Source organism: Macaca thibetana, chromosome 15, assembly GCF_024542745.1.
Source record: "Macaca thibetana thibetana isolate TM-01 chromosome 15, ASM2454274v1, whole genome shotgun sequence".
Lineage (NCBI taxonomy): Eukaryota > Metazoa > Chordata > Mammalia > Primates > Cercopithecidae > Macaca > Macaca thibetana.
The window spans coordinates 25,846,592-25,869,573 of record NC_065592.1 but is presented as its reverse complement, the minus strand read 5'-3'; the positions used below and the strand labels follow the sequence as shown (position 1 = coordinate 25,869,573).

General features: G+C 49.9%; 1 protein-coding gene across 1 annotated transcript in view; it reads left to right on the top strand.

Moving 5' to 3' along the window:
* ZNF618 (zinc finger protein 618) overlaps positions 1–22,982 on the top strand; it is a 562,788-nt gene that overhangs the window by 493,199 nt on the left and 46,607 nt on the right. Inside the window, exons 4-5 of the mRNA XM_050760987.1 lie at positions 11,561–11,820; positions 21,759–21,854. Of these exons, the coding sequence (XP_050616944.1) occupies positions 11,561–11,820; positions 21,759–21,854 (356 nt within the window). The remainder of the gene's footprint in view (positions 1–11,560; positions 11,821–21,758; positions 21,855–22,982) is intronic.

Genomic DNA, 22,982 nt, shown 5'->3' with positions numbered 1-22,982 from the left:
TGACGGCCTGTGAGCTCATCTTTTTCATAGTTAACCTAACTTTTCACATTTTGTCTGGTTTACTTAGTAGGCGCGGGAGAAAAGAACTAATATGCATTGAGTTCCTATTAGGTATGTGGTACCTACATCCATCCATCCTTTAATCTTCTCGAGTACCCTTAGTGGTAAGTATAACAACTGTGATTTGCACATGAGGAAGGGAAGGTGTGGACAGGGTACGGCTCCTAGCAACGATCCCTACATCTGCTTTGTCATCCCCAAGCACCTTGTAAGGACTGGATCATGTAGTTAAAAGAGTCCTGTGTGTGTGTCCAAAGGCAGCGTGCCTCGAGGCAGTGAGCAAACCAGGGCTGAGTTCTCACCCTGGGGTGTTGGGGCAAGAGCTGGTTGGTTGTCACCCCACTAGTCCTAGAGACTGCAGGGTGGAGGGGAGGAAGGCAGTTGTAATGCCAGAACGGGGACAGCATTGTGGAGGGATAGTAAATCTGTGTCAGCAGCTGGGCAGCACTGGGCATCAGCTGGCGACGTGGGCAGGAAGGTGGAGGGGTCGCAGTCCTGCTGGGGCGCTTCCTTATCCGTTCATTCCTAGGAGAAGATGGCCAGAGGAGTTGGATCTCAGAGAATGAGAGAAAGGAGTAGTTGCTAAGTCATAGCCTCGGCATGAAGTAATGGTGAACAGAGGGACTGTGTTTATCCTTTGTTTAGACGTCCAGTGTGAGGGCTTAGGGATGGCCTTGTTCTTTAGTGGTTGAGCTTCCTGCCTTCTGGGGTCTGCATGGGACCTCATGTGTGCAGGACAGTCTTTGCAGGGTGGTGCATCTCTGCAGGACAGTGATCATGGGCCCCTCATTGGCCTCCACTACCTACCTGTCTGTTGGGGAGATTCTCTCTGGGAGACAGAGAGGTGGCCCCTCAGAGAACAGTGCACATTGCTAATAGATCAGAATTGCACCATTGCCAGACCCACTGGAAAACGAAGGTAGCGTGTCTGTTTAAAATGCCATTAACGCTGCTTCTTCTTAACATCCTGGGCAACCTTCCACATGCCACAGCACCCTCGAAAGAAGTTTCCAGCTGTAACTGTTGAACCCCACCCTGCTACATTTCGGAGTTTATGACTTGACAAGATCGCCCAAGACTCTTGCTTTGCCCCCTAGGTTTAAATTAACCAGGGAATTTACTGTTAATATTTAAATCATATACTGTCTTTGTGAACTCCAATATTACCCAGCGTTGTGGCTGACTGACACCGTACAATGAAGAAAATTAAGTGTCTAAGAATTATCTCCAACTAATGATATATTTATGCATTGTAGGTTACTTTGAATTTCTAGACTGTTAAGAGTTGTTTAATAGGTTAATAGTTTGAATCTATTAATCTAATCTTTTCTATTTGACTATTTATTAAAATATATCAGTGATACATGACAGAAATGGAAGTACAGATCATTTTGAGGGTTATTAAGGAACAGGTGATGGTGTGACGATGTGAAACTTAGGTGGAATAGTAAGTACCGGGCATGGGCCTCGCTCCTGGCATTTGCAGACACTGTGGTTCTGCTCCATGTTCCCTCTCTCAGCTCTCTAAGGCTAGTGATGAAGCTATGACCTTTTTCCCACGATGGCTTCTCTCCTTGTCACTAAAAGCTGGAGACTCTTTATATCTGAAGGACATGTTTGAGCACAGCAGCATTTGAAAACACATCAGGGAGAGAGAGAGAGGCAGGCAGTGAGCGCAGAGCCCAGGCACTTTTCTCTGTGGAAGAGGTGGGGCCCTTCATTCCTGTCCTTTATTTCATGTCGGTGTGACTTTTAGCATCTAACATATGCCCAGTTCTGTCTGGATGCTCAGGAAACAGCAAAAAACAAGGGAATGTATTCCCTGTGTCTTGGGACTTCTGGCATTTAGTCATGTATGTGTTCATTCATTCAACAGGTGTTTTTATTATTTTCTCTTGAGAAAACAAAAATTATCCAAATGGTTCAAAGCCTAGACTTTGGAGTCAGACAGACCTGGTGGAATTCTAGGAAGTGGGGAGACTGAAAAAGTCACTCGGTTTCTCCAATCCTTGGTTTTCTTATCTAGAAACCAAAAAATGCCCGTATCAGGCATTGCACAGAAGGATGAGACGGTGTAAGTGTGGGGCCCGGAGCACTGCCCCCAGCATGTCATGAGCACTCAGTATACCACGGCTGCCCGTGGCATCACTCTCCGTGTTTTTTGTGCCATTTGCATCGTGGCTGTCCTCACCAGCATCACCTCCACCCTGCATGCTGGTGTGTTTTGTCGGGTCGTTTTGTTTGTGTCATTGAGCAGACCTTGGCTGACACCTGCCAGAGGACCAGGCACAAGGATACAGAAAGCAGTGGGTAGAGCCCTGGCCTCTGGAAATCTTCCAGAACCACATGGAATTAATTAGAGGGCAGATTTGGAATTGGGAGTAGGCGCCTGTTAGAAGCAGAGGGGAGCGTTTCCAGAACTGCTGGTGGGAGAATGAAGGCTCCTGAACCGTTAGTGGGGGCAGCTACCCTGTTGCCTGAGGGCCTGAATCTATGCTGATGGGTGGTCCTGATGGCGACCCTGCACCCTCAAGAGAGAATGTCAGGGTATTACCAGGCTACTGTATCTTGGCATTTCAGAAAGTGGGAAGAGTGTGTTACATTTTAGAAAGTGTTCATCAGTTCATCAGAAAGGATAAAGATACAACTTTGACACTCAAGAAATAAGCTTCACTTATTCAGAAAATTGGCTTCTGTGAAGCAACTGCAACCTATGTTATAATAAAGGCCAGATGAATGAGTCATTCTTCAGTTCTGAATATTCACTGAAGCAGCAAAACCATCGACAGTTACAGTGATGTTGACGGATTGATCACAGAAAAGTTTTGCCTGGATCAGAGGCTACAGATGCCTCCAGAGCCATGCTGACATTGACCTTTCCTAGACTTGGTCCTTGGTTTACTTGGTAAACAGCCTCTTGCTGACCATCACCCATGTGCTAGCCACTGTTCTGAGTATCATGAGCCAATGAGACAAAATCTTGTCCTCTAGCTCATGTTCTAGTTGAGGAAACAGACAGTAAAGTGGACAGAAAAGTAACAGAGTACATTGAGTGGGTAAATACTGGGGAACCATAAATGAGTTTCAGCCAAGGAGTGACATGACCTTGGCTGCTCTGTCCAATGTGGATTCCAGGGCAGTGTATAGCAGGAAGGGAGATTGGCTATGAGATGTTTACAAGACAGGAGAAAGGAGAAGGTGGCTTGAACTGGAGTGGTGGTCGTGGCATGGTAAGGAATGGTCAGATTCTGGACATACTTTGAAGGTGGGGTTGGCAGGATTTGCTGGTATATTCATAGTGGGGAGTGACAGAGCAGGAAGAGTCAAGGATAGTTCTAGAGTCTGGGCAGTAGGAGCTGGAAGAATGGAATTACTATTAGCTGAAGTGGAGATGATGGTAGTTATTTGATTGTGTTGTCTTAGATTGCAGGTTTTAGCCAGAAGAGTGCTGGGCTAGGAGGCAGAATTGTTTTCCTGTCTTGGGAGAAGAGATGGAGCAGCAGGGTTTTGGACTTGTTAAATACGAGGTGCCTATTAGGTGTCCAGATGGAGGTGTTGAGCAGCTGGAGATTTATGTAGGTCTGGAGTTCAGTGGGGGGACCAGTCCAAGCTGGAGATACAGTTTGGGATTCAACACCATATAGTTAATGTTTAAAACTCAGATTCTAGCTGTGTAGTCCCAGCTACTTGGAAGGCTGAGGTGAGAGGACCGCTTGAGCCCAGGAGTTCAAGACCAGTCTGGGCAACATAGAAAGACTCTGTCTCTCAAAAAAATTAAAATTAAAAAAAAAGATAAATAAGAAATAAAAGTACAAGTCTCCATGAGATCACTTAGGAAATTAGTGTGGGTAAAAATGCAAGAAGTTCTAGAACTGATCCTTGGGGCATATCAACGTGTAAGAGCTGGAGTGATGAAGAGGATTCGGCACAAGAGATAAGAATGTCCAGAAGGCCGGAGGTCCACCAGGGGAGCACAGAGCAAAGTGAGCAACCAGCTAGATGGAGGAGAGGGGGGCTGTGTTAGAGGCTGCTACTAGAGGCAGAGTCCGACGGGGACTGAAAAGGGATCACTGGATTGAACAGTGTGGCAGCCACTGGAGATCTTGAAAAGAGAACCTCTGGTGGAGTAGTGGAGGCAACAGCCTGTTGGACTTAACAGGTATTACCAAGGAGCCAGCCTGCCGATATCGGCAAGTAGATAAAAATCATTTGCACTCATATAGTCAGTGGGTGGGAAGTGGGTAGAGTTGGAGGACTTGGCCAGTGGGCAGAGTCCTGTCTGGATGTGCGTTAATGCATTTAACGTCCCATGCATGCGTGCATTCGTGGGGAGTGTATTTAAGCTCAGCTGGAGAGCAGTTCACCTTCATTCCTAAGGAGTGGAGTTTTATTCTAGGGGAAGTTAACCAAGTCATTATTTACACACTGTGATTAGAGACTTTTTCCTCCACCCTTAACATTGTTAAAGGTGGGTGAGGTATGAGAGTAAATGGCACACTTTGGAGGAAGAGCAGGGGTCCTCAGGCTGAGCCTTGGGATGTAGATGTACGCCTTGCCCCCCATCTGTGTAAAGAGACACACACGCCCTGCTGGGTAAAGTTCTGGCCTGTGTAAGAGCCTTAGATGTCTCTGATCCCTGTTCACTCGTGCAGATTGGAAAACTGAGTCTCGGAGTGGGCAGCCAGCCCGGGGAATCAACAGCAGAAATAGGACTAAAGGCCAGGGTGCTGAGCACTGTTCACATCTACTGTGACTTGGTAGAACTTCTAAGCATCAGCATTATTGGCAGAATGATGTGGAAATTGTGCCCAGAAACACAGCCGCCATACTCCCAGGCACCTAGCGTCAGCGCGGACTTTCCTCCGACATGCCTGAAATGGCATCTCTTTGGGCCTCAGATCCACATTAAGTTACTTGGTTATGTTGTCTTAGGCTGCAAGCTTTAGTGGCAACAGTACCAGAACAGGAGCCAAAAAGTTTTCAGACTAAGCTCATCACTAAGAATTGTATGACCTTGGCCATGCCTTTCCTTCACCTATGTCCACTGAGTTCTTTCTGTGGGCCAGGCGTTGTGCTAGGGCTGGGGATACAGACGTGAATAAAACAGACCCAGGCCCTGTTCTGTGCCTCGGTTTCCCCATCTAGCCACGGGACTCTTGTCAATGCCAGGCGTGATGAGGTGGGCATGAGCTCCTTGAAGAACTGTCAGGTGAGACCCAGACAGAGAGAGAGACTGGTTTGTTTCTTAAACCTCCCCTGCTGGCAGAGTCTGCAGGCACATTGGCCTGGCCAGACACAGTAGCAGGATCGAATAGCAACAAAGCAGAAGAAAACCAAGGGTAGTAGAAGATAGTAATTTACAAACTTCACTGCTTTGGAGCTGTTTCTTCAAATTTCATGTTACACCATGTATTGGTTGCCTATGGCTGCTTTCGCTCCTGTTGCTTCACTGCAACAGAAGTGTATACACTCCTTGGGGTTAGAAGTCTGAAATCAAGGTGTTGGAAGAGTCAGATTCCCTCTGGAAGCCCCAGGGGGAAAATCTGATCTTTGTCACTGCCTGCTTCTGGTGGCCATCAGCATTCCTTGACTTGTGGCCACATCATTCCAGTTCTGCCTCTCTGGGCACATTGTCTTCTCTCCTCTGTAACTTCTCTTATGTCTGTCTTAAATCTCCCTTTGTCTTATAAGAGCACTTAGTGCATTTAGAGACCACTCAGATAATCCAAGGATGAGCCTAATCTCAAGATCCTTCACTTAATTGCATCTGCAAAGACCCTTTTTTCAAATAAGGTCATATTCACAGATCCAGGAGATTAGGACGTGTACATATCTTTTAGGGAGCTACCCGTAACCCCACCACAGAGAGAAAGAGGCCTCAATCTGTATACATCAGGCAAAAAGCAAAGCTCTATATATTGAAGATGGGGAGTCAGAGCCTTGTTTAACACTACCCTCCCCATTCCAGCCTCATGGGTTCATCTAAGAGCCATTGCTATGGAACCCCTAGACCTTCAAGGAACATACTTTGAGAATCATTGCCTTAGAGAAAGGCCAGCACTCTTAGGGAACTTGTTGGGCAGAGATCCACTTGGTCTGGCTTCTCTCCTGGTCAGCTTGCACAATTAGTAACCAGTGACCACAGATAGCATGTACTTACTGAAAAATAGCCTTTTAATGCTTGACTTTGGATTTTATGTTGAAGTGTGACTCGGGTTAAATATAAAATTCATAGCATATCTTGAGCAACTATTTTGTAGTTATCTATATATAAATCTATTTTACAGCGACACAAATAGAATAGATTATGGAGTGTCAGCATGTAGATAGATTCCGAGTGCTTTTTCACTAATATACCTAATGATTCGTGCTGAGAATATCCAAGGGCTCCACTGTACATTTAAATGGATATAATTAAAATAATGAGCTCTATTTTAAAAAATGATATATGAAAAAAAATTTTTAAAGAAGTTAGAAGGAGCCGCGCCACTAATTCAAAGTGATGTAAGTACTTCTGTGATTCCATTGTTATTAGGACACCTAATTAAATGCAAAGCATTTGAGAAAAGCAACATTTGGGCTTGTAAATCTAAAGCCTAGAAGTCAGGGGGAAGAGAAAGAAGTTGCCCATGCCTTCATCGCAGCAAGGACTTGGGGGCGTCGCATTTAAGGGAGGGGATGGTTATGTGCTATTGTGCCTGTGGGCAGTAGAGGGTGGCTCACTGGTCCCCATCTTCTGTGAACTCAGTCAGGAATCTGACTGTAGCTGTATTTGCCAGTGTGACCTCTGATTTGTTTGGGGTGGGAGGTATGGGTACGAGAACTAGGGAGAGGCTGCCTTTTCATGGGAGAAAGACATTCCCCTGTGCCCGACGCTCACCTCCAGGTGTTAGGGGCACTCCGGGTGACCTGAGACTCTGGTGGTTCAGTGTAAAGGACAAAGGATGGGGAGTCTGGAGATGCGAGTTCTAGTTTCGACTCTGTTACGCGCCCTGTGCCTTTGGAGAGGGCCTTTCCTGTGATGCGTTCATGCCTGGCCCTGTTGCAAATGGGTGACCATCCATTCTGGAAACCCATCTCAAGGATATACTCTGCTGTTCCAGTGGGCCCCAGGGAGTCTTAGGAGGCATACGTCCCAGTGCCTGCTTACTAGAAGGCAAGTATCCTTTTGGTCATTCAGCAAATATTTTATTTATGGAGCACCTACTATAGGCCTGCTGGATGCTGGGAATAAGAGACACACAACACTCCCGAGGGCCCCACCTACTCTTAGGACAAGTGCAGTTTGGGGAGCCAGTGTACAAAGTATTTTCAGGAAACAGGGCTGCAAAGGAAATAAAACGAGGTGATGAACTGAAAGCTAGACTGGAATTCCGGGAAGGGGACGAGCGAGCCAAGATGAGTTCATTAGGACGCAATGGGAGGATCGCTGTCAGAGTCACCTGTGCAAGGAAGATGTAGCATTCAGAGAGGGAGTCTGACGTGCCTCAAGCAAGCCAGGAAGGCTTCCCAGAGGTGAGGATGTCATCATGAACCAATATCGTCATCATCATGGCAGCTGCCATTCATGGAAATCCACTCTGTGCCCACGCCCGCAGCTGGCAAGAGTCATGGTCTTTCTTTAACAGACAAGGAAGCAGAGGCTCAGAGAAGGGAGTCTCTTGCCCAGGGCTGCAGGGTGTCGGGGTGGGCAGATGAGAGTTCCATCCAGCCTGCCTGACTCCAACAGCTCCTCCCTTCCCCTACCAGGATACCATGATGGTGGTGAGGGCTTGAGAGCAGGAAGGGACACCGAATCTTTTCAGATGGCATGGTCCGGTGCTTTCGAAGCCTCAGGCTGAGCTTCAGAACACTGGCTGTGAAAAAAGCCGGTAAGGGAGTTCCGCGCAGGGGGTCCCATCTGTTTCCTCGCCTCCCATCTCTTTGCCCAGTGAGCCTCAGGGCCCTGACCATTAGCACCCATGAAGTCTTAGCTAGGAAATGGGAATGTCAGCTGCTTTCTTTACCCCGCAGATTGAATGTGGATACACGTCGTTCACTATTAGCTTCATCAGCATGACCACCTCTGCAGCACTAGGCAAAGTCCTCACTGCCTCACCGCCAGTATCCCATTACTGAACAGTGGTAGAGCTGGCATTCAAACCCTCGTTGGTCTGACTCCACAGCCCATGCACTAAACGCCTGTGCCACATAAACTTGCATCCTCTGCACATGCCCCTCCCCTGCCCGCCATAAAAAAGACAGTAGGGAGATAAGAGTAAAACATCTCCACTGGTAGCTATTGTTCTAGGTCCTATATAGACATTACCTTGTTTTACATCACAGCACTGTGGGGTAGGTACCGTGTTTGCCCCATTATATGGATGTGAAGACTGAGGCTTGGAGGAATCAAGTCACTTATATAGGAACCTGCAACTGGCAGTTTTGAGATTTGACCCTAGGATGATCCAACTTCCAAATCTGGTACTTGGCTCGTTTCACTCCTGCCAGGCCATCAGCCAGTCTGCTCAGTGCTTCTCATGACGGGGAGCTCACCACCTCCAGTGGGTCCCCTTTTCTTGCCAGCAGCAGGAATCACCTCTCTCTCTAAAGCCACAGCTGTCCCTTTGTGACTTGCTAGACCTGCCAGTTCTAGTTATGTCTTAGGCCTCACAGAACTTGAGACTTCTTTGCCCTGTGGTGTCCTGCAGCTAGGCGGGGCCGTGCGCCCCTCTGGGGGACCAGGGGGACGCTTGCTCATGGTATTATCTCCCACAAAGGTGGCAGCAGCCCAGAAAGCCAGGGAACTTCGTGTCCTCCTGCTCACCCACAAGCACCTTGGTTTTGGCTCTGTTCTGGATGCTGAAGGTCAAGGGTGGGTGATGTGGGGCAGCCTCGGCTGTGGGTGAGGAGGCTTCCCTCTGCGAGTTTCTCTCCCAGTCCAGGCTGCCTGCATCAGGTCCCCGTCCCACCTTGTTCCTCCCATGTGACTTTTGGTACGTTATTTTACCTCTCACTGCCACAGTTCCTAGACTGTAAAGTGGAAATACCAAGATTTCTTTCCCAGAGTCATTTCTAAGGATGAAAGGAATTAGTATGTTAGAACAGTGCTGGGCACATAGGAGGCTCTGTTTAAGTGTTTCTTAAGTAAATTAAGGAAATGAATTCTGAGGCGATTGAATCATGCAGTTTTACACTTTCTTACCGTGGAGAAGGGCAAAAGCTCCGGCGGTGTGTCTGGTGGCCCTGGTGGGACAGACGCATGAGGAGGAGGCACCACTGGATGCCAAAGAAGCTCTAACAGTGTGTCATTATTAACAATAGTCATAGTGACCATGTCTTTAGAGCAGTTCCAGGCCAGGCACTGTGCTGAGTACTTACCATGTGTTCGTTGATTAAAATCTGCATGACAACCCCATTAACTCCATTTTGCAGATGGGGAAACCAAGGCTCAGAGGTTAGGTGGCTGGCTGGAGGCCCGCAGCGAGGAAGTGGTTGGCACAATAGCCCTTGCTCCTGACTGGTTTTCCCAGCATGCCTTTGCACTCGTGTTCTGTCCATCTGAGTCCTAGCCTCCCGTATGAGTCATCTTGGGCTGCTGTTAACAGAATGCTGTGGGATGCCATGCCTAATGCCACAGGCTTAATTAAACAACAGAAATATATTTTCTCACAGTTCTGGAGGCTGCGGGTTGTGATTAGGTTGCCACCACAGTTGGGTTCTGGTGAGGGCTGCCTCCTGGCTGCAGAGGGTCACCCTCTTACTGTGTCCTCACGTGAGGGAGAGAGCAATCTCTTTCTCTTCCTACAAAGCCACCAATCCCCTCATGATGGCTCCTCCCATGTGACCTCATTTAACCACACTTAATCTCCCAAAGACCTTCTCTCCAGATCCAGTCACACTGGGGGTCAGGACTTCACCATATGAATTAGGGGCACACAATTCAGTCCATAGCAGCTCCCCATGGCTTTCCTCTATCCTTTCCTTATTAGCTGGGGACTTCCCTCTCTATCTTTGCTCAGTTTCCCAACCTTTCTCCACCTTGGATGAAAGCTGAAGCTGGGAAGGACAGCAGATGTGATTAAACCCATGCTCCTGTGATAAACAGGGCTGCTGAAACCCAAAGAAGAGAAAAATCTTGCCCAAGGCCACACAGCAAGCCCATCATAGACCGAGGACTGGAGCCTGGGTCCCTGAGTCCCAGCCCAGTGCCCCTGCTGTGCTGCAGTTGGAATGCTGGCATCCCCTGCCTTGAGTCTGGGCCTCGAAATTCACAGACCACACTCTCCTCTGGTGCAGTGGAGAGGCTGGCATGGCCAGGGCAGTGTCTCTGGGCCTGGAACATGGCTCGATTTCCCAGTATGTGCATGCCTCAGCTTCCCCCCCAACCTCACAGACAGCAGTCATGAGGATGCTTCGCTTGTCAGAAGGATGTGGGGTCCTTAGGATGATAACATGGACAGCTGTGTTGAAAGGAGGATGCTTCAGGAGTGGATGGCAGGGACCTGGCTTCCTGCCTTGGCCTATCCCCGATTTTATGTCTGGCCTGAGCAAGTCACAGCTCTGCTTTAGTCCTTAGTGTCCCCCTCACGAAGGACGTTCAGTGACGCACGTCCTGCCCTCTTCAGAACTGACATCATTACCTTGAGGATGTTTTCCGATGTTTAAAGAGCCCCCTCCATGCCACAGTGTTGGCTCCGTGACATCTCAACCCAGTGAGTCTTTTTGCATTGGAGTTTCCCATTTGTAAAACAGGAGCAGGGAAGAGCCTGGACAAGATCCCGAGCCTTCTTGCCTAGGAACAAGCAGAATAGCACTGGATACTGCGTACATCAAAGCACTGAAACCCTTACTGCCCAAAGCATAGTTTGAGGCCCAGCAGCCCTGGCCCCAGCTGAGAGCTTGTTGGAAATGCAGAATCTCTGAGCGAGGCGTGGTGGCATGGTGCCTGCAGCCCCAAACACTCGGGAGGCTGAGGTGGGAGGGTCACTTGAGCCCAGGAGTTTATTTGTGTTCTGCAACCTAGTGAGACCCATCTCTAAAAAGGAAAAGAAATGCAGAATCTCAGGCCCTACCGCAGAACAGCTGAGCCAGAATCTGCATTTTTTTCAAGATCCCCAGCTCATCTGTATGCACACTGAAGTCTAAGAAGAACTGATTTCAACCAGCTGGAGGTGCCCTTTTAGGTCACTTGTAACTCCAGTCATGATAATTGCAAGCAAGTAAGTGAGGCAACTGGGCACATCTAGACCTCTTGAGACCTCAGCTTCCCCAGCTGTCAAATGGGTGGAATTGGAGCCTTTCTTGCTCAATGGTTTTCAAACTGTGTTCCTTGAAGCCTCAGGGTTCCCTGGAGAGCCTCAGGGGTAGCCATGGGGGTTGTGTTGGAGGCTAAGGGGGCCGGGGACCCTAGCATTCACTATGCACACTGCCTGGCATGTTCCTGTGGTGCCATGGACTGGTGGGCTGCTGTGTCGGTCTGGAGGAAGAAGGTATTGAACGGACTTTCTTTCTTTTCCAGGGAGCGCTTGAAGCGCAGCCAGAAGAGCACCAAGGTGGAGGGCCCAGAAGCAGTGCCAGCCGAGGCCTCACTGAGTGCCGAGCAAGGAACGATGACGGAGGTGAAGGTGAAGACAGAGCTGCCCGATGACTACATCCAGGAGGTGATCTGGCAGGGCGAGGCCAAGGAGGAGAAGAAGGCAGTCGGCAAGGATGGGACCAGCGACGTGCCTGCCGAAATCTGCGTGGTGATCGGTGGCGTCCGCAACCAGCAGACCCTTGGTGAGTGTCCAGCCTCTGTGGTCAGGGTGGAGACCAGGATGGGAACGTGGAGTCAGAGTCCTGGGGAGAAGGGGCCTGGCGCCTCTGCTCCCTTCCTGGCTGAGAGAACCTTTGCTGGCTTCCCTCTGCATTCAGGGAGAGATCTCAGCTTTTTTGACTTGCCTTTGCTTGTGCGGTTTCCGGCTGGAGAGCTCTTCTTTTTCTGCTCGGCAGCAGGACCCTATCCATCCGTCAATACCCTGTTTAAGTCAAATGCCTGGAACCTTCTGGGGGCCCAGTGAATCCGTTTGTCTGTCTCTGGGCTCCCATACCCCTGGGGGGTCTCGCACAGCCCTTACTGCTCAATGTCCTAAATGCCTCTCTGTTTTTCTCCCTCCTGGAGGGAGGGAGATCCCAGTGCCGGTGCTGCTCAGAGCAGATACCCCATCGGGATTGGATCGGTGACAGATGGCGCTTCCCCTGCCTCTTCTGGCCTGGGCCGGACCCAGAGGAGCTCTGTGGAAACTCACATCTTAGCAACAATTTCTCTCCCTCCAGTCTCTAGCATGCGTCAGGGGATACCCCTCAGGGGCCCCCTGCACTGCTGCCAGGTTCACAGACTCAAATGCCCATGAGGCCCAACAAATATGTTTATTTAGCGTAACTAGAGATGAGCCAACAGGACAGGTGGTGAGGACCGTGTCCAGTCAGAGAACGCACGCCGCGTGTGTGGAGGGCGGCGGCCACTCAGCTGCTTCGCTGACGGTTGCTGGGTGGGGATACGGCTCAGCGTTGCCACATCTCTGGACAAATCACACGCCAGAAATTAACATTTTGATGGGAATTCTTTTGGCTTTAAATGTTGGCAGCCAACTGACCTTTTGAAATCTGCCAAACAAAACATGTCTGTGGGTCAGAGTCCCGGTGGGCAGAAGTTTGCAACCCCTGGTCTGTGAAATAAAGTCCTCATTCCTGGCGTGGAGGCCTTGCCTGGTCTGGCTCCAGATTTCTGCTTCCCTCCACACCCTCTTCCACGTTTCCAAGGCTCAGTGTGTTCTTAGAAGTGCTGCTGCTGCCCTGGCCTCTGCTACTTTCCTGGTCCAGCTCTGGCTCACCTCCTACTGACTTCCAAGCACCTCCACCTTCCTGGCGCACATCCTGTATGCGGCACCACGGCCTCATTTCTGCAAGTTTAGACTCAAGTCCTGGTGCCATTTCTTCCCAACTGCTGAGAATCATCCTCAAACTCCCTTTCCCAGCTGTTCCCTGCTGGTTGTGGCCATCTCAGCCCCACCTGGGTCATGGCAGCATCCTGCTAATAGCCATGCTTTTGCAGCTTGCCTGCCCTCTGCCCTGGCTGCCAGGAGGCCTTGGTCAAAACAGAACACCGACCATGTTGCTCCCCTGCTTATAACCCTGGGATTCCTTACTGTCTCTACAGTCGAGACCAGAGCATTAAAAGCCTCCAAAACCTGAACCTTCTAGTCCCATTTCTTGCTTCTGGTCTTCCCAGACCTTTCATTCCAGTGTAGTCTGCTCTTCCTGTACTTTGTGTCTGCTGTTGCCTCTCCCAAGAATGCCTTCCCCCATTTCCACTTGCCCAAATCCAACCTATCCTTTAAGGCCAACTCCAGTGCCACCTCCTCCCAGAAGACTTCCTTAATCTCTTCTGGTGAGAGTGGGCTGTTTCTACCCTGCTCCTTAGTTGGTGCACTTTCTACTTTCTTTTTAGATTAGAGGGGCCCTGTCTGTGCCTGTCTCTTCCATGAAAGTGGAAACCCCTAGAGATTGGGGCTCCAGGACCTGCCTGATTTATGTCTCCATGTTCCCTGCTTCCACTCCACAATACCAAAGTATTGGTTTCTGGGAGTGGTGACGTTGACACTGGTGCCACAACTGTCACGGTGGGGCCAGGTTATGCTGCAGTAACAAAAGATCCTGAAAGGTACAAGATATCTTAGTAGCTCAAAACCGCAGCAGTTTATTTCCTGTTCACACTACATGTCCACTGTGGATCAAGAGGGAGCTCTGCTCCCCTCTGGTCCCAGACTAAAAGCCGTCATGTAGAATGCTGCCAGCCAAGTGACAGAGGGAAAGCACGCTGTGGAGGGACTTACGCTGGCAATTAACTGCTGCAGCCAGAGAGAGACGCGTTAATTCCGCTCACAGTCATTGGCCAGAACTAGTCACACGGCCCCACCCAACCTCAAAGAAAGAGGCTGGGAAATGCCGTCCTCCCATGTGACGGAATAGGGGTGAACCAGGAATGTTTGGGGAGGAGCAGGAGTGACTTAGGCCAGTATTGAATGAGAGAGAGTCTTTTCAAGGGCCTGCACTGACGTTCCTCCATCAGTATTCACTCCCTGAGGCCAGGGACTGTGTTAATCACTGGTGGATTTGTTAGTTAATGGAGAAGACCTGCCCTTGCTCTCTTTGGTGTGTGTGTATGTGTTAAGACTCATTAGACCCAGTAGCTGTTTCTGCCCTTCACCAGGAGATGCCCAGTGAAGGGTGGCTGAATCTGAATCCTGGGATAGAGCCAGCATTCTGGATTCAGTGGGGAAAGCCTTCGGCAGCTAGGCCAGGGAAATGCTGGGAATCTTCCTTAGGCCAGCTGCCTGCACAGTGAGAGCCCCAGGGCCCGTGAGCCTCATGCCAGCCACCGACGCTGATTTCCAGCTCAGCTGCTGCTCAGCAGCAGGGTCCTTGGCCTTGCTGTGCCTTAGGGTCCTCCTGTGTTAAATGAGGCATGGTCCCTGTCCCAGCCACCTCATGGGAGTGGCCATCCAAGGTGGCAGTGGAAGGAAACAATGTTGCCTGAGGAGAATGAGCTGGGATCCTTGGACTGAGAGTGAATCCAGGCTCCATGACTTAATAGGTGTGCTACCTCAGGCACACTTAATAGGTGTGCTACCTGTCTGACTCAGTTCTTACAATTACGAAATCATCAGGCTATCTGAATATTCAATGAGGTCATGTATGTCAAGTACTCAACACTGTGCTTAGTAAACAATTAGGTAGTATTCTCAGTAGTACTAATATTAATAGTATAAAATGCCTCTTCAAGAGGAAGGAATAGTCGCTGTTTCTGCTTTTTCCCATCTAAGTAAGCCAGTGTGATATATTGAAACGATGGGATAGGGAAGAAAGTCGGCACAGGATAAAGTGTTAAAAGACACAGGTTCCAAGTGGGCTTCAGTTTTCTCCCCTAAGAAATGGACTGGGAAACCTGTCTGGACCTTGGTGTTCCTTCTAGTACTGCTTCCCTCCGATTCAGGGACTTTGAGGATCTTGTGAACTTTTGAGTAATCTGCTTTGGGCAGACCCTTGTGAAAAAGGTTTAGAAGCCCCAGTGACAGGTGACGTGTGGAGCTGCCATGGTGGAGCCCTACAGAAGCAGGGCCAGAGTGCTCCCTGCTGTCATGGCAGCTCATCTTGCATGCTGGAAGGCAGGCTCTCCTGCCTAGGAATGGGGGTTTTCTTCCAAGGGTCAGGCTTAGAGGAAGCTGGCTTGGCCTCATCACCAGGAAAGAAAGGCATTTAAAAACAAAATCAGTGTTAGAGTTGAACCTTTTGAACTCCTCTCATCTCAAGATGGCAAGTAGATTTTAAGTTGTGGGTTAATCCCAAGCAGTTGCTACTGGCTGTAACGAGTTCTCTGTTGAGGATTCTAAAGGGTGGCATGATTGATTGTTGATGTCTGCCCTGGATGTAGAGGTGGGCAGTGAAGCTATGCATGCTGTCAATTTGGTACCCCTGACCTCTTTATTTTATAGAGGGGCAGACAAGGCCTGAGGGAAGGATGGGAGTTGCCCAGGATCACCCAGCAAGTTGGTGACATTTTCTTTCAGGTCATGAAGGGCCCACTCCACCTCACAACACCTGCCTCCCACCTGCTTCTGAAAGTATATCAAGTAGGGAAAGCTCTCCCAGGGACCTGGCTGGGGTGGGATGCTGGTTAGAGCTGTATCTTTAAGTGAAACTCCTGCTGCAGTGTGCATTCGTTGTCCTGGTCGCCGGGCATGGGGGAGTTAACGTGTTCCTGGGGCACTTGGCAGGGGACTGCTGGGTGCTGTGGTGCCGAGGGCCTCCTGAGTACTTCGCTCACCCAGCCCCGCTCTGGGCTCAGAGACGGGCTCTGTGGCTGAGTAGAATAGTGTTCCTGTTCAATCACCCAGTGCTGCCCCATGAGGGAGCCTCCGCGAGTCCACACTGGCCCTTTAATAGCCATCAGACAAACAATGTTCCCAGTGACACAAACATTATCCAAGGCACTTCCTGTGGAGGAGCCTGGGTCATGGACACGCAGATGGCATTTGGCAGCTTCTCCTGCTGGCGTCAGGAGGGGCATCAGTGCCCAGGAGGATGACTGCCAAGTTCGCAGTGGTTGCTGCTGCTTCCCTGCTGCCCAGAGAATTCCCTGTGCTGAGAAGGGTGTCTCTCACTCGGAGAAAGTAAGTCACCGCCGTTGGAGCTGGTGCAGGATTTGGGGGCAAGACCAGGAGCTTCCTTTTATAGCAAGAACAGCAGAGATGATAGATACTAAACTTCCTAACTTTGTTGGATAAAAGCAGAAATGAAAGAAAGGAAGTTGACAGACACCTGCACCCACCTGACAGGCCGTATGAACAGCTCTGTACGGCAGCCCTAAGAAGGAAGGGCGGACCACACTTGAGATTTTAGGGGCTCCTCTAGGAGAAGTAGTAAACACAAGGCACTGCCATTGCTCCTGTGGGGCCAAGGGCCTCCTGGTTACTTCGCTCACCCAGCCTCGGTCCAGGTTCATGGCAATCCCATGTTCATGGCAGACACTACGAATTGATTACTGTGCATTGTCCAACGATGCACCTCAGAATCCTTCTCAACACAGTACACCAAAAGGTCTCTGCCAGTCAGCTAGAATTGAAAAATTAGAAGTGGAAACCTACTTGCCGTTCTTCTTGATGAATCAGGGCATCCAGCCCGTAGACTGTTTCCTGGCTCTGAGAGAGAAAGGTGTCCGCATCCCATGATGGTGGTCCAGCTGTGCTGTCCAGCTGTGGGTACTCTTTCCCGTGCTGTGAAACCACTGGTCCTTAATCCGGGGGTGGTTACTAATAATCCGGGGGTGGTTACTAACGAGGGAGTTCAGGGAGAGCAGTAGGGGTCCGGAGACCCGAGACTTAATGAGCTTCCTCAGTAGCAGTGCAGGAGACCGTGGAGGGCACGAGTGGCTTGGACTTGACTCCTCTTCAGATGAGGGACAGGGACCAACTGGGTTATTCCCCCAGAGAGTTAGCTCAGTGCAGAGAGAAGGCCCGTGGAGAAGCTGAGGGCTGTTTGTCGTGGGTTGGGAGGAGACTGGGGATAGTGGAGGCATGAAGCGGAGGGTGATGGAATCTAAATATTCACAGCTTACAGCATTTTGCAAGGAGCACATGGAGCAGACACATTCCAGGGTGTCCCAGCCAATATGGAGAAGTCTCCAGGAGGGGATTTCAACTCGGTAAAAGGAAGGACTTCGTGTGATCATGGGAACTGTTTGGTAACTGGACATAAGCCTGTGAGAGAGTGAGTTCCCCGTCCTGACGTAGGGGATCAGGGAGGGTCACTGGACAGAGTGCAGGATGGGGAGTCAAGGATGAGATAGATGGGAGACTGGATTCTGCAAGGATGTTTCTAGTCAGCAAGCTTTCAGGACCAAGGTACAGAGGTGTTCTCACACTCATAGGGCAGCCAGGGGAGCCAGGGAAAGAGGAGGAAGGAGCTCCAGCCAGGAGGCAGCAACCAGGCTATGGCGCGGGAAGGAGCAGCAGAAGAGCTTGACAGTCATTCAGACACAGCCACGTGGATTTCAGCCTGTGACAGACCCAGGCAGCGTAGGTGCCAGGTCTTGCTTCATCGTGCCAGCTGATAGTCAGTTTCCTGTTTCAATAGGTTGTTGGCAGGACCTCACCCAAGAGCCTGCCAGAACCAACACTCAGCTCTTTGCTGCAGCCACTCCGAAAGGAGGAGTTCTGGCCACCCTCCCAGGCATGTCCTGTCTCTGCTACTGACGCTTCCTCTTGTGGTCTGAAGGGTTGGAGGGTCCCTGTTAGAAAGGGCCCCTGGGCTATAAGTCAAGAGCCCAGGGTTTACCCTACTGTGGGGCCCTGGATAAGCTCCTTAACGTCTCTAAGCCACCGTGTCTTGAATGGTCAGTAGGTAGAATAAAGTCTGCCCCTCTTTCCAGTAGAATTGTTGGAGGCAGAGTGAAATAATAGGTATGCAAGTGTTTTTAACAGGGGACAAAAAACGTAAAACCAGTACCACTACTATTAGCTGAAACCCCAGGACATTGATACCTCTGGGGTTACCTCTAGAGTGATAAGAACCTAAAAGGCCAAGGTTTTCAAACATTTGTTTTTGCTCAATACCTCCTAAAAGAATTTTGAACACTGTATATTCTTTTTCACAAGTTTGAGTTGACATCTAACATTTTTATTCAAAGTTTAAATCATTGCAAAGGATATAATTTCCAGGATATTGTGTAAAAAAAAAAAAAGGTGGCATTTTGGAAACAAAACTGTGAACCAATTTTCAAAATGTATCCAAGGGAATCCAAACACTACCGCTATTTGATATCCGCCATCATCACTTCAAAAACATATGAACAAGCCTATCTTTAAGAGTCAGAAATTTTACATCTTTCCTTTTTCTCCATGAGCTCATGTTTCCAGTCCACTGCCCCCACAGGGTTTTATCCTAATGTAAAATATATTTTTTATGCTTGAAAGTCTTTTATTGATTACTGTTTCACACTCATATGCCATAGCAAGATGTACATAAATTGAAATTGAAATTTCTGAAAAAAAAAAAATTCCTGGGATCATAAAGCTGTACATTCTCCAACATTTTTTTCCAGATTGAGTTGTTATTAGCATACAATTCATCAAAAACAAATTTAGGTAAATAGTAAATGTGAAAGTAAAAAATTATTGAAAACACATCTCTTAATGAAATGGATAGGGCTTCATTTCTTTCTCAATTGGCTCATGTATCTGTGAATTAATATTTCTTATTGCTAGAAGGAGACAAGATTCGGCATTAATTTAATTCCTATCTTTTGGTTTTTGTAGGTCTAAGTGCTTAGAAAGCTCAGTCACATAAATAAGTAGCTGGCAGGGGATAGAGTTTTGTTTTAGCAGTGTCATTCAATTCTTTGAATTCCTTCCAAGTTGTATGCCAGAAATCATACGGGGGTCTATCATCAGACAATTTTTTTAATGGTCTCTTCGCTGACAACTCCATTAGATCCTCCTTTAATTTTGTTGAGAGGAGAGAATTGGAAATCACCCAGTTTGAAAAAGGAGTTGTTCCTGGTCGTTAGATCCACTCACTTTCTGAGCCCACCCCCGGTATTGTAGGGTCACCTCTTTGCTTGGAGCCCCAAGGTTCTAACCTTTGGGGGCAGCCACCACAGTAGGATTAGGGGTGGGTAAAAAGATCATCTTTTGTTTGTAACATGGCACAAGGGTGAAGGTGAGAGTAGGAAGAACTGGCAAGTGGAGCCTCCCACCTGCCAGGTTCTCTGGCACATTGATGTTAGGAAAGAACACATTTAGAAGCTGATGGTTCTCTTAAGGCTGCGTGGACCTACTTACCCCTTGGGCAGCTGCCACACACCCCCGGGAGATTTGTGCTTCACTCGGAAGACCCTACTCCAGAGGACATTTCGTTTGAGGCCAAGCCCCAGAGCCTCAGGAAACCCACTTGTCCATGCCTTCCCTGTTCGGATCCCCTGTCCTTCGGCAAGCCCTGGACCCAGCTCCTGTTGCATGTTTGAACAGAGAGGGCTGCACACACTCCTGAGCATTTGTTCTCTGAATAGCGGCTCCCGAGATGCTCCAAGTTAAATATGGGACTGTCCATTGTAAGGAACCAGCCTTCTGTCCCTACCCTTGTGTTTTTCTTCTCTCATTCACCGGCTTTGGATTTCTGTCTTGTCACATTTTGTGTATCCTGAAAGGTGTCTGAGCTTCTCTAGACCTGGCTGGGTGCAAAGGGTTGCTACCCTACGTTCTTTCTCAGAAGCCTGCATCCTCTCTTAGGCATCTTCCCAGAGTCTCCCTCTGTGACCTCAGGAACTAGACCCCCTGGCCTCACCTGGTCTGTCTGATGCTCTGGGAGGGAGCTAAGCCAGGTGTTTAGGGAAAGTGCTCAGTGGGAGCTGTGAACTCGGATTTGTTGGGCTGGCAACTGTTGCATCACTTGTGATAGCAGGAATGGGGAGAGGAAAAGTCCGCTCCTGCCTCCTGTGTGCTGGCAAGCCCTGCCAGCCATCCCTGGCAGCAGTCCCAGGGCTCTCAACAGGGGACTCTTGGGAGTCCTATGGCAGCACCAGACATAGTGGGGGACTCTGCTCCCCTGTAGCATTTAAGGAAAGTGCCATGACTGAAAGGAACACACAGCTCACTTGGCATCCAGCAGGTGACCTGGGGTAGTGGCAGTAGCATGGCTCTGGATCCCCAAGGCCTATTTTGAACTCAGTTCCTTGCCAGCCACTAGCCGAGCTGCTAGGACCTTATGCTCATTCTTGCAATGGATGTTGAGTTGCCAGCCTCATGAGGACTTCTGGGAAGATGGTGGACGGAAATGAGACCTAGTAAAGGTTCGTTCTGTCTCTCTCTTCTTCTTTCTTCTTCCCTCTTCCTTCTTCTTTCTTCTTCTTTCTTCTTCTTCCCTTTTTTCTTCTTCCCCTTCTTCCTCTTCCCTTTCTTCCTCTTCCCTTTCTTCCTCTTCCCCTTCTCCTTCTTCCTCTTCCTCTTCTTTCTTCTTCTTCTTTTTTCTTCTTTCTTTTTTTGAGATAGAGTCTTACTCTGTTGCCCAGGCTGGAGTGCGGTGGCATGATCACAGCTCACTGCAGCCTTGACCTCCAGGGCTCAACTATTCCTCTCACCTCAACCTCCCAAGTAGCTGGGACTACAGGTGCACTCCACCATGCCCAGCTAATTTTTGTATTTTCTGTAGAGATGGGGGTCTTGCTATGTTGCCCAGGCTGGTCTTGAACTCATGAACTCAAGTGATCTGCCTGCCTTGGCCTCCCAAAATGCTGGGATGCACTGCGCACAGCCCACAAGCACCATTTCTTCATGGTGCTTTCCAAGAGGCTAGTTGTGTGGCTTGGGAGCAAATCAGATCTGACCGACCTCTGGTGCTATGCGTTGCCCCTCTGGTCCTCACTTTCCTCACCTGAAAAAAGGGGATAATAGTCGCCTTTACCTGCTGTAATTGTGAGGATGAACTGAGCTGGTGTGAGAAGCCTCTGAGCCAGGACCCCGAGCCCACTAGCTGGCTGCGTCAATTGGGTGAGATGCTGCACACAGCTGCCCTAGCCTCTGCTTCCTCACCCATGCAGTGGGGCAGAGGTCAGTCTGCATGGAAAGATTGCAGATGAAGTGAACGCAGACAGGCGGTGATGGTGACAGCCATGCTTCATAGAGGAAAAAAGTGGCTGGGATGAACAGAAGAGGGAGCGTGCTGGGCAGGGAGTCAGGCATCGGGGCTGGGGACTGTCTGAGCTGAGTCCCCAAGAAGGCCTTCCTTGCCCCACTGCATCAGTCTGGGTCTGTGGTGGCCACAGGCCATGGGGATGCATGGGCACTGTACCCGTGGGGCACATCTCCTTGGAGGGTCATTTTGCTGGAGGGTTTTTGGGTAGAAATTGTGTGTTCTAATCATATGATGAATCAGAATACAGAGAAAACACAAAACTGAATTCAGGGAGCTGTTGACCCATGGCTGCTATATTCTGCCGTGCCGTGCACCAGCCTCCCTGGGGAACACGTGGATGCCCCTTGGCCAGCGCAAGGTTTTTAATGAAGAGGGAGGCAGTGTGATCTTGTCCACACTTCTCAAAGTGCAGCCAACTTCGCCCCTTCCCTAACCTTCCAGGCATTCTCCAACTTTAAGGGCTCTTTCTGATTTCTTACGTAATTCAGATGGAAAAGCGCCCGAAGGCAGCCCCCACGGTGGATCTGTGCGAAGCCGGTATTCAGGGACCTGGATTTTTGACCAAGCATTGAGATATGCATCTGGTACGTGATGGCCAAGGGGTAGTGCCTGATCCGGGGCCAGTATGGGTTGGGGGCACAGCTGGACACAGCCATCAGCTACAGACTGAGTAAGCAGGCCCTGCTAGCATCTCAGGGTCAAGAGGGGCCACCTTCTTCATCCCCTGTCCTGAGCAAATCGGAGCCTGCCCTGAGACCCTGGACTCCAGTACTGGACTACTGGAGGGACGATAGAGCACGTGGAAATCTGGACGCCTAGAATGACCAGAGCATTTTGGCAGCAGAAGTGCTGCCATAGGAAGTAAGGGCCACAACTCTGAAACAGGCCAAGGGGACAAAAGGGTTCCAAGCCAAATGTGTTTGGGAGACTCTGGGTTAAACAGTAGTTGACCTCTCTCCCTGCAGGACTTCGCAGGGCCTGCGGCTGCTCCTGTACACCGGCCTCCCCAGGACGGGCCACGCCATGAGGTCTCCCTCATGCGCACTTGGCCATGGTCCTCTTTTTCCTGGGGTGCATTCAGGAAGTTGGGTTCCAAAGAATAAACTTTGGAAAATGCTGCTAGTAATAGCAGCTGACCTGTATCACGTGCCTGCTGTGGACCGCGCCCTGTGCTAAGGAGCCACCATGTTGTCCCTCACAACCCGTCCCCCCAAGGGGTGAACAGTGTTACAGAGAGGAAACCTGAGGTGTGGGTCGTTCCATGACTTGTCCAGGGCTCCCTCTGCTGGGATGTGGTGAGCCAGGGTTTGCACCCAGGTTTGCTGGCATTGCTGCACTGAGGGCTGCCACTCTGGTGAACTCTCCCCATGCCCCACCTCTCACCTTTCTGGCCCCATCACATAGGGGAACCCAGAGTCAGGCTGAGCAAGGCGCAGGTGGGGTCCTGGGCTTTAGGCTGAGCGAGGGGCAGGTGGGGCCCTGGGTTTTAGGCTGAGCGAGGGGCAGGCTCAGGGTTCCTCCTGCCAGCACACAGTGCTCAGTCCAGAGACTCCTTATTCCAGACAGTCTGTCTCACTCTGCATTGGGGGTCAGGAGCCAGCTGAGGAGAAGCTGAGGAGCCATCATGCCCCCGTTGATTCCCTCTGTGGGGTGACACCTACAGTCAAGGCTGTATGTGCCCTCAGCTCTCCCACAGCTTGGGGTAAACTCCA